The 14,751-nt window shown below is 34.2% G+C and overlaps 1 protein-coding gene across 1 annotated transcript; it reads right to left on the bottom strand.

Annotated features, from left to right (window-relative positions):
- Positions 1-13,055: 13,055 nt before the first annotated feature.
- LOC111063998 (histone H2B-like) lies at positions 13,056-13,496 on the bottom strand. The gene has a single exon (XM_022351664.2). The coding sequence runs from the start codon at positions 13,458-13,460 to the stop codon at positions 13,056-13,058; it is 405 nt and encodes a 134-aa protein (XP_022207356.2). The 5' UTR covers positions 13,461-13,496.
- Positions 13,497-14,751: the final 1,255 nt, after the last annotated feature.

The raw sequence follows: 14,751 nt of genomic DNA, 5'->3' as shown, positions 1-14,751 counted from the left end.
TTCTAATTGTGAAAGTCCAAGTCTACTTCCAAGTTAGACATTTCTTGTAATATATAAGCCTAATTACTATGGAGATAGAGTTTGTCAAAGAGCCTCTCTGCTCTCCTAGTTTTCTTTACGCACACAGCAGCAGACATACAGTGTAAAAAATCCCTCTCCAGGTGTTTGAATGATACAACGCAAACAGGCGTCCATCTGTTTCCATATCATGTTTACTCATATTGGAATGCCGCTTCATATTTTGTCCGTCTGTCTGCTGCTGTGTACATGCGCCAAAAAGATGGAAAATTCCTATCTATTCATTTATTTTTTGATACAATTACAAATCATATTAATATGATCAGGATAGAACAACAGGCATAGCCCAAAACTACTCTGTTCCCAAATTTTGATAAATAATAAAATATCCAAAATAATAGGTTATGTTCTTACTTGAACGTTAAAGTTCAAAGTTCTGTCCAAAAATATAGGCTATATGAGCTAAAATTTTTGAATTTGGAATGATTAAATACCAAATTATAGTCGAATATTGCACTAAATATCATCGCACTTTGAATAAATCAAGCTATTTCAGAAAATTTTTAAGCCAAAAATATATACACAACTTTCCACTAGGCACAGCTGTTACCACTCTTCAAGCTGTTACAATTTACAAAATGATAATTAATCACCTCAATTTAAATTAAACCAATATGGCTCAAATAAATTATGTGGAACTATAATAATTTTAATATAATTATGAAAGATATAATTATTATATCGGTATCATCAATATTCAACAATGATTTTTCAAAGGAATTTTGTATTGTTCACATGAAACACGCCGACTTATGTTCACCTGTTTAATTGTGGAAGTGGAAAGTTGCATAAATGTAGGAGTAGATACAAGTGCCCAACGTGACCAAACCTTGGGACAGATAACAAAAGGGAGGCAGACGTTTTTGAAAATTCGACTCTTTTATCATAATAAACCTGTAGTCGCCTTTCCTCCCTTCTCATTTTTATCTGGAAGTTCTCTCTCAAAAAAGGTAGACTTGTGTAGGCTGAACTTGTCCCCCTACTATAAATAAAACTATTAAAAACAATAGATGAGCGTGCACATTTCCTTTAGGACCTTGGATTTCAGAAGAGGCTTTTGTATTTCTAGCTAGGTTGCTAACCATTTTTTCAACTCCCTCATGAATTGGGTGGCATCAATCTGTAAAAGATAGGCAACATCAAAGTTCTAGTGTTAAGAATTCATTTAATACAGAATAGGCCTCCCAATGAACCGTGAAAAGCTGGCACGGACTATCCCATCACTCAACATGTGGCATACAATAGACTTCAGGGTGTTGAACCTTTCAAAAGCCATTCTTGCTTTTTGTACAAGGCACCTTCCTAATAACCTTTGATTCAACCCTCATTCCTAATGATATAGTGAAAATTGTGAAGAACTGAGGGAATGTTTTAGTTTGCAAATTTGACCATTTTCTCTCTTACTCAAAATATTTTTTATCGAATTTATTGATAAGAATCTTGTTAAAAAATGTTATCTACTATGTGATAAAAAACAAATAATAAGCTTCATCCAACAAAATAATTTCAATAGATATAACAACAAAATGGTGGTATAATATTCATTCATACATTCATATTAGGTTTTTTCTTCATGACAAAGAACTGTCTCTAGGCGAATAAAATATATTTGAGATGGAATTCATTATTTCTAATAATTAATCTTGTAACAAATATACCGAAGCAACTTGAATCACAGCTACTCAAAGTACTATATAGAAGGAGGCAGTAAAGGAAAATTAGCAACCATGTGGTCATTTTTATCAACGATTATCAACGCTTTTTCAGATACAAACGTTCTTTATTCTTAAAATAAATCTTGTTTATTTTTTTAAGGTCATAAACTCTCAATTGCAAAAAAAAGATAGAAGATGACTGATTGAGGTACAAGGTACAAAACTAAGCTCCTTTTATAGGATGCATTAACAGACTTACTTTTTTGAAATTTGTTCAAAATAAAATTATCCTAAAAGTAACATATTAAGAATACTTTGCCGAATCTTGTTTTACACAGTCTTGAAAATGGCCTCAGTTGATATAACTACTCCATTCATAAATTATTAATATACACACATTCACGGCTTGATTGAACAATCGCCGATCGGAAAGGAAGTCGGGGAAAATCCAATAATAATAATATTATTAATATATTAGTAGCAATAAAACAACAATTTATTACTATTGTATAATTATTCAATCACTTGAAAAGCCTATCAAATTAATGTTTATGAATATCTTTAATATCACTATACATGATAATCAGACACATGATGAAATTTTGAAATTTCAAAAGTATAAAACTCAGTTTGAATAAAAAATATTTGACCTGAAAATTGAGTATGTAATTGAATAAAACTGTATTATTCCGAATAAAACTTTTATTATTAATTTTGTGCTTCACCTTTAATATTCTTTAGTTTTTAATGCTTTAGATCATGACCATACACAAGTTACACTATAGATGGCCATGTTTGGATCAAGGTCTATAAATACACTCATGTTCCTTATGGAGCGGCCATCTTATGGGGTATTTATGGCGGTCTTAATGATAACAGCAGTTGAATTTGAAAATTGGTGAACTTGAACCCCATAAAATGGCGATTTTGCAATGCATCACAGGATTGTGTCATGACCTGTATTTATAGTCTTTGGTTTGGATAAGTTGAAGCTAGCACTCTAGCTGCTTCCATCAGTAACTAAGTTCTTGACACCATAGTGAGGTTCACATTATAATGGCAGTGATAGGAGAACAAGGTTGCCTCTGTCTTGTCAATGATTCAATGGCAGTAGCTGATACCACTTTATTGATACAATATTAACTCTTTATTCTCATTTAAAAAAATAAATTATATTTCATTAAGCAAGAAATTATAATTTTCAAAAATTATATGATGAATTTTAATAATAATTATGGAAATTCATTATGAAATAACTGAAAAATATAATTTCTTGCTTAATAAAATATAATAATAATAATAATAATATATATACCCTATATAAATATATATAAGTTATATTTTAATGATAGTAAATTATATTATTTTCATAATAATTATGGATATTCATTATAAAATTATTGAGAAATATAATTTCTGGCTTGATAAAATACAATTGTTTATTTTAAACTACAAAAAAGAGTTAATATTGCATCAATTAACTAAATTATTGAGATTTATTATCATTTTATTGTAGTATCCCTGGTTACCTAGTAACATAATATTGATGTTGATTTAATATACAAATTGAGTTACTTCTTATCTATCATTCACACTTATTACAATAATCTAATATATTATCTAAATAATATTTTATCTCAACAATAATCCAATCTTAATGAAAACCTTATTATAATCTTAATTATTAAGATGAAATATATTGTTTACTATTAATTATACATTGTTTTAAGACGATCTGGCAACAGAACAAAGTGGGAAAAAGCTATCTGCTTTGTTGAATGATGGACAAGGATAACAATACTATTGATAATGAAACATTGCTGTTATAACGTGGACATCACTATAGCGCTCCAGGCACTTTCATCAGTAACTAAGTTTCCCTCACTAGCGCTACTGATTGCACCGTCTAGAACTAAGGTTTCGATGCTGGCGCTATCTCTGATACTCGTCTAGAACTATCTCGACCCGTCAGATCTCTGGTACTGTTTCTTTCCTCTGTGGTAATGATAACGTCCAAGGTTGTGTGTCCATGTGTCTCACAGGAAGCTTGTATATGATTGTGATTAGTATATCCTTATCTATAAACGTTGCTACATTGTGCTGTGAGATGAGTGAAAACTACAACAAGAAATGACACACTTTGATATGTCAATTTTCAATGAACTTTCATTGGAGATATATCCCATTAAAGCATTACATAATGTTTTTCAGTTTGAATGGTTCTATGTTAAGAATGTAAGATTTGGTGAGAATGATTTAATCTATATCAATATAGATTCAGAAGACAACTTTGAATTCACTATTATTCTTCCAAAAGAATATTCAACTGTGCTGAATACACACACAACATAAAGAGTTTTAAAAGGAAAAGATGGGATTTGAATGTTACTGCTAGACGTGTATTCTTGAAAGAATGGTAAAATTTCATCCTAGTTGTCAAGTACATCTAGAATTTATGACAGTAAGAAGTTCGTTTCACTTAAATCTGGCAGAAGTTTGTTTCACTTAAATCTGTCAGTAGATTGCCTCTCTCTCTCACACATATCTCTCTCTCTGCTATAAATCATCAAATAGACTGTGGCTAAATGTAATTAATTGAGCTTGACTGAATGTAATTGGGCATGACTATCTATAAATGAAATAGAGCTGAACATAAAGAGAGAGAAAGTGAGAGAGAGAGAGAGAGAGATTGATTGATTGATTGATTGAGTACTTTATTTATGTAGATTACAATATATACTGGCTTATACACTTATATACAATAGCTTACAATACAGCAAAATTATAGATGAATTTACATAATATAGACTAAGAAAATAATTATTGAAAGTATATGATATGAAAAAGTAATTTGTAATATAATAACACTATGGATATTGTTATGCATCTACATAAATTGGCGGAGCTTTGGACATATCAATGTCCATTCTTCGGAAAGAATATTAAAAATATTCTCCCCACTAACTCTCTACCAAAACGTTAATTTAATTAATTAAGCTAAGGATTTATTTATTAATTGAAATTTTGTAAAAGTTTTAACTAATATAAATATTTAAGGAAAAAAAAACAGAAAATTGATAGAGTAAAATAATTATATAGGTAGATAAGATCAAATTATTGATTAATAAAATGAAGTAGGCTGAAAGTAGTAAGGGTAATCAACTTTCAGTAATATACAGCAGTATGCAGTGGATGATTAAAAAACATGAATTTATATAATATATATATATATACAATTCATTCTATAACAGGTTTAAAGGTTTGTATTTGTTGAATGGGTGGGGGATGGTTGTCATGTGATCGCTCTAGGGCCAGACAGTTTTAGTCATTTGTTCCAGAAGATGTTTTTTTAAAGTCAGGATGAAGCTCGCTTGGCTCTCGATAGACCTGATAGAAACAGGAAGTGCATTCCATGCACGACAGGTACTGACAAAGAAGGATTTTGTGAAAATAGTAGGTTGATGATTGGGTATCCTTAAAGTACTTTCTCCTGTTCTAGTATGTGAAGCATCTATCCTCCTACCTTCAGAGATAAATTTGAAATCATCTTTAAAATAGTTCGGATTACCGTATTTCAAGATATCTCTAACAAACTTGACTATTCGAAAAAGCCTTTGATCGGGAAGCTTTAATGTTGAACTAGCAATGTGGGCTGGGGTGATATGATCATGGCGTTGGAGAGAGTAGACAAAACATAGGCAATAATTTTGGCAACGCTGTAGTTTATCATTCAGAGTGACTTGCATATCGTTAAGAACAGAATTACAATACATAATATGTGGGAAGATGAGAGATTGAACCAATAATAATTTAATGTTTCTAGGGAGAATATCATGCATTTTCTTCAATGCATGCATGGCTGAGAATACCTTTTTACAAGTTTTGTTCACTTGTTCTGACCAGTCATGAGTATTTTTTATAATAATGCCAAAATTTTTAACTAAGCTACAGTAAGGAATGTCATTACCATCTACACTTGTGAATTGATTCAAGGTCAATATTCTTTATAAGACGAGAATATCCAATTATAATGGGTTGTGTTTTGATGGGATTAAGCTTAAGGCCATTTTTCTTTGTCCATTCCACTATCGAATTGATATCCTGATTCATTATTCCAACTGTTTCATTAATTTTTGTTATGGGACAGCTTAAATATATTTGAAGGTCATCTGAATAAGTATGGAAACTGGAGAATTTGATAATGGAAGAGAGGTCATTAGCATACAAAGTGAAGAGGAGAGGGCCTAAAATTGAACCTTGTGGTACTCCATGCATAACGTTTTTCCAAGTAGACTTATTGTCACCGACAGATACACATTGTTTCCTACCTAATAGATAGGATTTAAACAAAACTAACGAGTTGTTACTGAAACCAAGAATAGCCAACTTATTCAGAAGGACTTATTGATCAACAGTATCGAATGCTTTAGAAAAATCAAATAGGGTGAGGATGGTGCATTTTCTTTGGTCCATAGCTAACCTTATATCATCAGTGACACGAAGCAGAGCTGTCTCAGTTGAATGGAATTTTCTAAAGCCTGATTGAAAGTTATGAAGCTTACTATTGTTTTCTAGAAATTTTACAACTAGAGCATGAATGAGTCTTTCTAGCACTTTGGACAATGCAGGTAAAATACTGATTGGTCTAAAATCCTCAACCTTATTGGGTGATGGAACTTTATTTAGAGGGCGAACCAGAGCAAACTACCAGTTTTCAGGGAAAATGCCTTCAAGTGACTTGTTGAAATGGTTGGTAAAACAGCAAATAACATCTTCTTGATAAATTTAATAGGAATTTTGTCTACACCAATAGCATTAGTATGAATACGTTGAATTGCTCTGAAAGTGTCTTCTTCTGAGATTGGATTGAAATTAAATTGATCAGTAATTGGTAAATCTTAGTTTGTAACCTGCTCTTCAAGATCATCGATATGATTTGTAGAATATTAGAAATAAATAAGTCTCAAAGATTAATACTCAACGTGTGTAATCTCTATTAAAACATGTAGGATAGAGTGAATTCCAATCAACAAACTATTAAATATTATAACTGATTTATGTCATCTGTTCTGCATAACATCTGGTTTCTGGTATACTACATCTTCCCCCTTCCTTCTTAAGTTCAATCTGCATATCGCAGTTGATCTGCTTGGCATCTTCTCATCGTTTCCTCAACATTCACTAGGTATGAGTATGGTCCATTTACTTTAACGATTTTTCCTTTTTTGTAGCCTTTGCCTGATCTGTCTAGTACCCATACGCCATCGCCCTCTCCGAACACCTTTGCGTTGACTCTCGGCTTGCTGTTCCCTTGTCTAACTAACTCTTCGTCTACTCTGTCGTTAACATCTGGTAGTAATAGATCTATTTTGCAGCGTAACTCGCGACTGAACATCATAAAAGCAGGTGTTTTTCCCGTTGCTCTCTTTGGGGATGTTCTATGAGCGAATAAAAATTTATTTAGTTTTTCTTGTAAGGTGCCAGTACTTCCTTTTGAAATTCCCATATGTTCTTTGAACGTTTGTACACAATGCTCCGCCAATACATTGCTTTTTGGGTGATATGGGGTGATACGTGCATGATTTATGTTCAGTTCTTTGCAGAAATTTTGGAATTCATACGAAGTCAGTTGAGGACCGTTGTCACTTACAATTATTCTTGGGTAGCCAAACTTAGAAAATAGATCTTGTAATATATTGATCATGGATTTTGTTGTGATTGTTGACATGGGTATTACTTCGAGCCATTTCGATCTAGCATCTACAACGACTAACCACATTTTCCCTGAAAATGGTCCTGCGAAATCTATGTGGATTCTAGACCACACTTCTGTTGCAAGAGTCCATGAGAAAAGTGGCATCTCAACATCTCTGTTTCTGTTTTCTGTTTCACATGTTCCTCTAAATCTTTGTCCAGTCCAGGCCACCATACTTGGAATCGTGTTTTTCCTTTCATTGCTACAATTCCTGGATGACCTTCATGAAGAATTTGTAGTACTTTTGTTCTTAATCTTGTGGGTATGACTAAATGACCCGATCAGAGGAGTATGCCATTTTCAAATGATAGTTCTTCTTGTTTATTGTAATAAGGTAGTAGTTCTTTGTTTACATTTGTATCTGTTGTCCAACCACTTTGGAGATAGTTTGTAACTTTTGCAAGTGTTGTGTCATGTTTTGTTGTTTCTTGTAAGCTCTTTGTTGATAATGGTATATCTTGAAATCGAAGGTGGAAAAGATGTGCTCTATTGTTTTCCCCTAACTTTTCGTTTTTTGACTTCAATACATTTTCCAAAGGAAACCTTGATAGCATATCCGCCGTATACACAATACGTTTAATTTTTTAAAATTGCTAGAAACCGTTAACCTTCAACAGCAAGAAATTAAAAACAGTTCTACAAATTTGAATAGAGTAAAAATTTCTGATAAACATCAGGCAATGGAATCTAACCCTCAAAAGTACAACGAAAAATATGGAAAGAAATCTACTTATAAATCTAATATGAAGACTTACTACTTGAGAATCTGGGACCGCAACCATTCAAGATAGTTTTCGATTCTATGCATCCGACCCCCATAAACAACATTGGATTTAATGATGCGATAGAAGTCTTAAACAAATACTACACGAAACCACAAGCACCTCTATCCCACAGAGTTTGTTTTTCTCGACGATTCCAGAATGAAGGTGAGACCATAACTCAATTTGAACTAGATTTAAGGTTTCTCGCAGGAAATTGTAATTTTGGTGATAACCTGGATGAACGTTTAAGAGATCAGTTCATATTAGGCATCAACAACGATAGTTGGCAAGTTGAGTTATTGAGAATGCATGCATCAACACAAACAACTTTTACAAAAATAGTAGAATCAGCAAAATTGCTAGAAACCGTTAACCTTCAACAGCAAGAAATTAAAAACAGTTCTACAAATTTGAATAGAGTAAAAATTTCTGATAAACATCAGGCAATGGAATCTAACCCTCAAAAGTACAACAAAAAATATGAAAAGAAATTGACTCTAAAATTGAACAAAAATACACATTGTCTCCGTTGTGGAAACAGGCGACATTCTGGTGGTGTCATGTGCACTGCAAATAACAAATTTTGTAAAGCTTGCGGAGGTAAGAACCATTTTGCTAGAGCATGTCTAAAAGTAGGGAACGCTACAATTGTAAAAGACAAACAGATAAATCAGGTCCGCGAAAATTTATCAATAGAAGATGACAACCTGTCACTTTCCGATATTGAACATATAAGAACTATGGAAAAAGGCTGTAAAGTAATGGTGAACGTTAAACTCAACAACAACACAGTGAAAATTCTGTATGATCCAGGTGCCGCTTACAGCGTTATTAACGAAAAATTATGGAGAAAATTGGAAGTCCCATTTTAAAACCAACAAGAAACCTCACGGCATACACAGGGATTGACATTGAAACACTTGAAGAAACACATATAAATGTCAATGCTTTTGGTGACTCCAGGAAATTACCAGTAATTGTTATAAAGAAAGATGACATACCTTTGTTTGGACTTAATTGGGTCCTCAAATTCAATCTACCCTTACCTCCCGGTGCTGAAATATGCTCAGTAAAAAAACGATAAGCTCTCCACAAAAAAAGAACTCAGTTTTGGTAAATAAAATAATCACAGATTTTTCTGATGTTTTCAATCCAAATCTGGGAACAATAAAGAACTGCAAGGACCTTTTCCACATGTCAAAAAATGCCATACAAATAGTTGCAAAACCACGTACAGTTCCATTTTCCTTAAGAAAAGCAGTAGAAATGGAACTACAATGTTTAGTAGACAGTAATGTACTATCACCTGTAAACACAAGTGAAGAACCTATCACATGGTCCTCACCAATAGTTATTGTGGTGAAACCTACCGGAGCAATCCGGATATGTGCTGATTTTAAAACCACCATAAACAAGTTTATAAGTCCAGACAACTATCCCCTACCTAGGTTCGAAGAAATCACTTCGAAACTTACAGGAGGGAAAGAATTCACAATTATTGATTTGAAGGATGCATATCTACAAATGGAAGTTGATACTTCTGTACAAAAGTATCTAACTATTTCTACTCATAAAGGATTTTTCAGATATTCACGCCTTCCTTTTGGGATAAAAAGAGCAACAGCAGCTTTTCAGTGTAAGATGGATCAAATCTTGGCTGGCTTGGAAGGCGTTGCATGTCTTTTAGACGATGTAATAATAAAAGCTCCCACGAGAGAAGAACACATAAACAGAGTCAGGGAAGTGTTAAAACGTTTTGAAAACAATGGACTTCGAGTACAAACCACAAAATGTAAATAGTTTGAGGGATCAGTAAACTATTTGGGACACAGAATAGATCAAACAGGTATACACCCCACAACTGAACACATCAAAGCCATAGAAGATATGTCATCACCGAAAAATGTCAAAGAACTAAGATCCTTCCTGGGATAAATCAACTACTACAGTAAATTTGTTCCACATTTACAATCACTGTGCGTTCCGTTACACAAATTACTTCAAAAAGGAGCAAATTGGCACTGGGATAAAAAACATGAACAAATCGCTACAAAATTGAGACATTTATTAACAACATCAGATACTTTAGCTCATTATTATGAATCACTTCCTCTAATTCTTGCCACAGACGCAAGTGAAGTCGGATAAGGTGCAGCTCTTTTTCACAGATATACTGATGGTACTGGAAGGCCAATTTTGTTCGCATCAAGATGACTTGACAAAGCTGAAAAACGGTACAGTGTGATTGAAAAAGAAGCATTAGGTTTAATTCTCGGAGTAACACGTTTTGAACAGTTCCTCTATGGCAGACATTTTGAGATTTGTACTGATCATAAAGCTTTAGTGAAAGATTTCGGTGAAAATGACTCTATTCCAAAAGTTGTTTCCAACCGTACTGCTAGATGGGCTTTAATTTTGAGCTCATATGACTACTCAATAAATTATCACAGAGGTGCAGATAATGCAACGGCGGATATGCTATCAAGGTTCCCTTTGGAAAATGTATTGAAGTCAAAAAACGAAAAGTTAGGGGAAAATGATAGAGCACATCTTATCCACCTTCGATTTCAAGATATACCATTATCAACAAAGAGCTTACAAGAAACAACAAAACATGACACAACACTTGCAAAAGTTACAAACTATCTCCGAAGTGGTTGGACAACAGATACAAATGTAAACAAAGAACTACTACCATATTACAATAAACAAGAAGAACTATCATTTGAAAATGGCATACTCCTCTGGTCGGGCCATTTAGTCATACCCACAAGATTAAGAACAAAAGTACTACAAATTCTTCAAGAAGGTCATCCAGGAATTGTAGCAATGAAAGGAAAAACACGATTCCAAGTATGGTGGCCTGGACTGGACAAAGATTTAAAGGAACATGTAAAACACTGCAAATAGATAATTTCAGTTAGTTATTGCAAAATAACTAAAGACTTCTTCCAATTTTTTTCCATTATTTCTCGTTAATAACGCTGTAAGCGGCACCTGGATCATACAGCATTTTCACTGTGTTGTTGTTGAGTTTAACGTTCACCATTACTTTACAACCTTTCTCCAGAGTTCTTATATGTTCAATATCGGAAAGTGACAGGTTGTCATCTTCTATTGATAAATTTTCGCGGACCTGATTTATCTGTTTGTCTTTTACAATTGAAGCGTACCCTACTTTTAGACATGCTCTAGCAAAATGGTTCTTACCTCCGCAAGCTTTACAAAATTTGTTATTTGCAGTGCACATGACACCATCAGAATGTTGCCGGTTTCCACAATGGAGACAATGTGTATTTTTGTTCAATTTTAGAGTTGATTTCTTTTCATATTTTTCGTTGTACTTTTGAGGGTTAGATTCCATTGCCTGATGTTTATCAGAAATTTCTACTCTATTCAAATTTGTAGAACTGTTTTTTAATTTCTTGCTGTTGAAGGTTAACGGTTTCTAGCAATTTTGCTGATTCTACTATTTTTGTAAAAGTTGTTTGTGTTGATGCATGCATTCTCAATAACTCAAGTTGCCAACTATCGTTGTTGATGCCTAATATGAACTGATCTCTTAAACGTTCATCCAGGTTATCACCAAAATTACAATTTCCTGCGAGAAACCTTAAATCTAGTTCAAATTGAGTTATGGTTTCACCTTCATTCCGGAATCGTCGAGAAAAACAAACTCTCTGGGATAGAGGTGCTTGTGGTTTCATGTAGTATTTGTTTAAGACTTCTATCGCATCATTAAATCCAATGTTGTTTATGGGGGTCGGATGCATAGAATCGAAAACTATTTTGAATGGTTGCGGTCCCAGATTCTCAAGTAGTAAGTCTTGTTTTTTTCTTCGTTTTTGATGTTTCCATTTCGTAGGAAAATCTTGAACCTTTCGTGCCAATATATCCAATCTTCGGTTGTTCGGTTGAATGGTTGACATTTGCTGTGATTTTTATTTACTGACTGCGCCATGTAGAATATTAGAAATAAATAAGTCTCAAAGATTAATACTCATAATCATAGTTTACATTAAAGTAAATGGACCATACTCATACCTAGTGAATGTTGAGGAAACGATGAGAAGATGACACGCAGATCAACTGCGATATGCAGATTGAACTTAAGAAGAAAGGGGGAAGATGTAGTATACCAGAAACCAGATGTTATGAAAAACATATGACATGAATCAGTTATAATATTTAATAGTTTGTTGATTGGAATTCACTCGATCCTACATGTTTCAATAGAGATTACACACGTTGAGTATTAATCTTTGAGACTTATTTATTTCTAATATCCTACGTTGCATGTCTTTCAGACGATGTAATAATAACAGCTCCCACAAGAGAAGAACACATTAACAGAGTCAGGGAAGTGTTAAAACGTTTTGAAAACAATGGACTTCGAGTACAAACCACAAAATGTAAATAGTTTGAGGAATCAGTAAACTATTTGGGACACAGAATAGATCAAACAGGTATGCACCCCACAACTGAACACATCAAAGCTGTAGAAGATATGCCATCACCGAAAAATGTCAAAGAACTAAGATCCTTCCTGGGATCAATCAACTACTACAGTAAATTTTTTTCCACATTTACAATCACTGTGCGTTCCGTTACACAAATTACTTCAAAAAGGAGCAAATTGGCACTGGGATGAAAAACATGAACAAATCGCGACAAAATTGAGACATTTATTAACAACATCAGATACTTTAGCTCATTATGATGAATCACTTCCTCTAATTCTTGCCACAGACGCAAGTGAAGTCGGATTAGGTGCAGCTCTTTTTCACAGATATACTGATGGTACTAAAAGGCGGCGAGCGCACACACACAAACTCTCCATTTGGAGCTGGTGTACTTGGTGACAGCCTTGTTTCCTTCACTGACTGCGTGCTTGGCCAGTTCACCAGGCAGCAGAAGATGCACAGCGGTCTGGATCTCCCGGCTGGTGATGGTTGAGCGTTTGTTGTAGTGAGCCAGTCGGCTTGCCTTGGCCGCGATGCGCTCGAAAATGTCATTGACAAAGCTGTTCATGATCGACATCGCCTTGGACGAGATACCGGTGTCTGGGTGAACTTGCTTCAGCACCTTGTAGATGTACACGGCATAGCTCTCCTTCCTCTTGCGTTTCTTCTTCTTGTCTCCCTTGGCAATGTTCTTCTGCGTCTTGCCGGCCTTCTTCGCTGCTTTACCGCTTGTCTTGGGTGGCATACTGCTGCTGCTTGCTGCTAGACGAGATCTGCTCAATGGGGCTGCTAGTCCATGAGTGTGAATAAATCTATAAATAGATCTATTTTGCAGCATAACTCGTGACCGAACATCATGAAAGCAGGTGTTTTCCCCATTGCTCTCTTTGGGGATGTTCTATGAGCTAATAAAAATTTATTTAGTTTTTCTTGTAAGGTGCCAGTACTTCCTTTTGAAATTCCCATACGTTCTTTGAACGTTCGTACACAATGCTCCGCCAATCCATTGCTTTTTGGGTGATATGGGGTTATACGTGCATGTTTTATGTTCAGTTCTTTGCAGAAATTTTGGAATTTATACGAAGTAGTTGAGGACCGTTGTCACTTACAATTATTCTTGGGTAGCCAAATTAAGAAAATAGATCTTGTAATATGTTGATCATGGATTTTGTTGTGGTTGTTGACATGGGTATTACTTCAAGCCATTTCGATCTAGCATCTACAATGACTAACAACATTGTCCCTAAAAATTGTCCTGTGAAATCTATGTGGATTCTAGACCACACTTCTGTTGGAAGAGTCCGTGAGAAAAGTGGCATCTCAACATCTCTGTTTCTGTTTTCTTGACATGCGGTGCAGTGTTTTACATGTTCCTCTAAATCTTTGTCCAGTCCAGGCCACCATACTTGGAATCATGTTTTTCCATTCATTGCTACAATTCCTGGATGACCTCCATGAAGAATTTGTAGTACTTTTGTTCTTAATCTTGTGGGTATGACTAAACGACCTGACCAGAGGAGTATGCCATTTTCAAATGATAGTTCTTCTCGTTTATTGTAATATGGTAGTAGTTCTTTGTTTACATTTGTATCTGTTGTCCAACCAATTCAGAGATAGTTTGTAACTTTGCAAGTGTTGTGTCATGTTTTGTTGTTTCTTGTAAGCTCTTTGTTGATAATGGTATATCTTGAAATCGAAGGTGGAAAAGATGTGCTCTATTGTTTTCCCCTAACTTCTCGTTTTTTGACTTCAATACATTTTCCGAAGGAAACCTTGATAGCATATCCGCCGTTGCATTATCTGCACCTCTGTGATAATTTATTGAGTAGTCATATGAGCTCAAAATTAAAGCCCATCTAGCAGTACGGTTGGAAACAACTTTTGGAATAGAGTCATTTTCACCGAAATCTTTCACTAAAGCTTTATGATCAGTACAAATCTCAAAATGTCTGCCATAGAGGAACTGTTCAAAACGTGTTACTCCAAAAATTAAACCTAATGCTTCTTTTTCAATCACACTGTACTGTTTTTCAGCT

The sequence above is a fragment of the Nilaparvata lugens genome, chromosome X, assembly GCF_014356525.2.
Source record: "Nilaparvata lugens isolate BPH chromosome X, ASM1435652v1, whole genome shotgun sequence".
Classification (NCBI taxonomy): domain Eukaryota; kingdom Metazoa; phylum Arthropoda; class Insecta; order Hemiptera; family Delphacidae; genus Nilaparvata; species Nilaparvata lugens.
Note: the sequence above shows the minus strand (reverse complement) of the source record. Positions and strands in the feature narration are given on the sequence as shown.

Excerpts from the sequence above, each read along its gene's own strand:
- LOC111063998 (XM_022351664.2), bottom strand. The coding sequence starts at position 13,460 with ATGCCACCCAAGACAAGCGGTAAAGCAGCGAAGAAGGCCGGCAAGACG.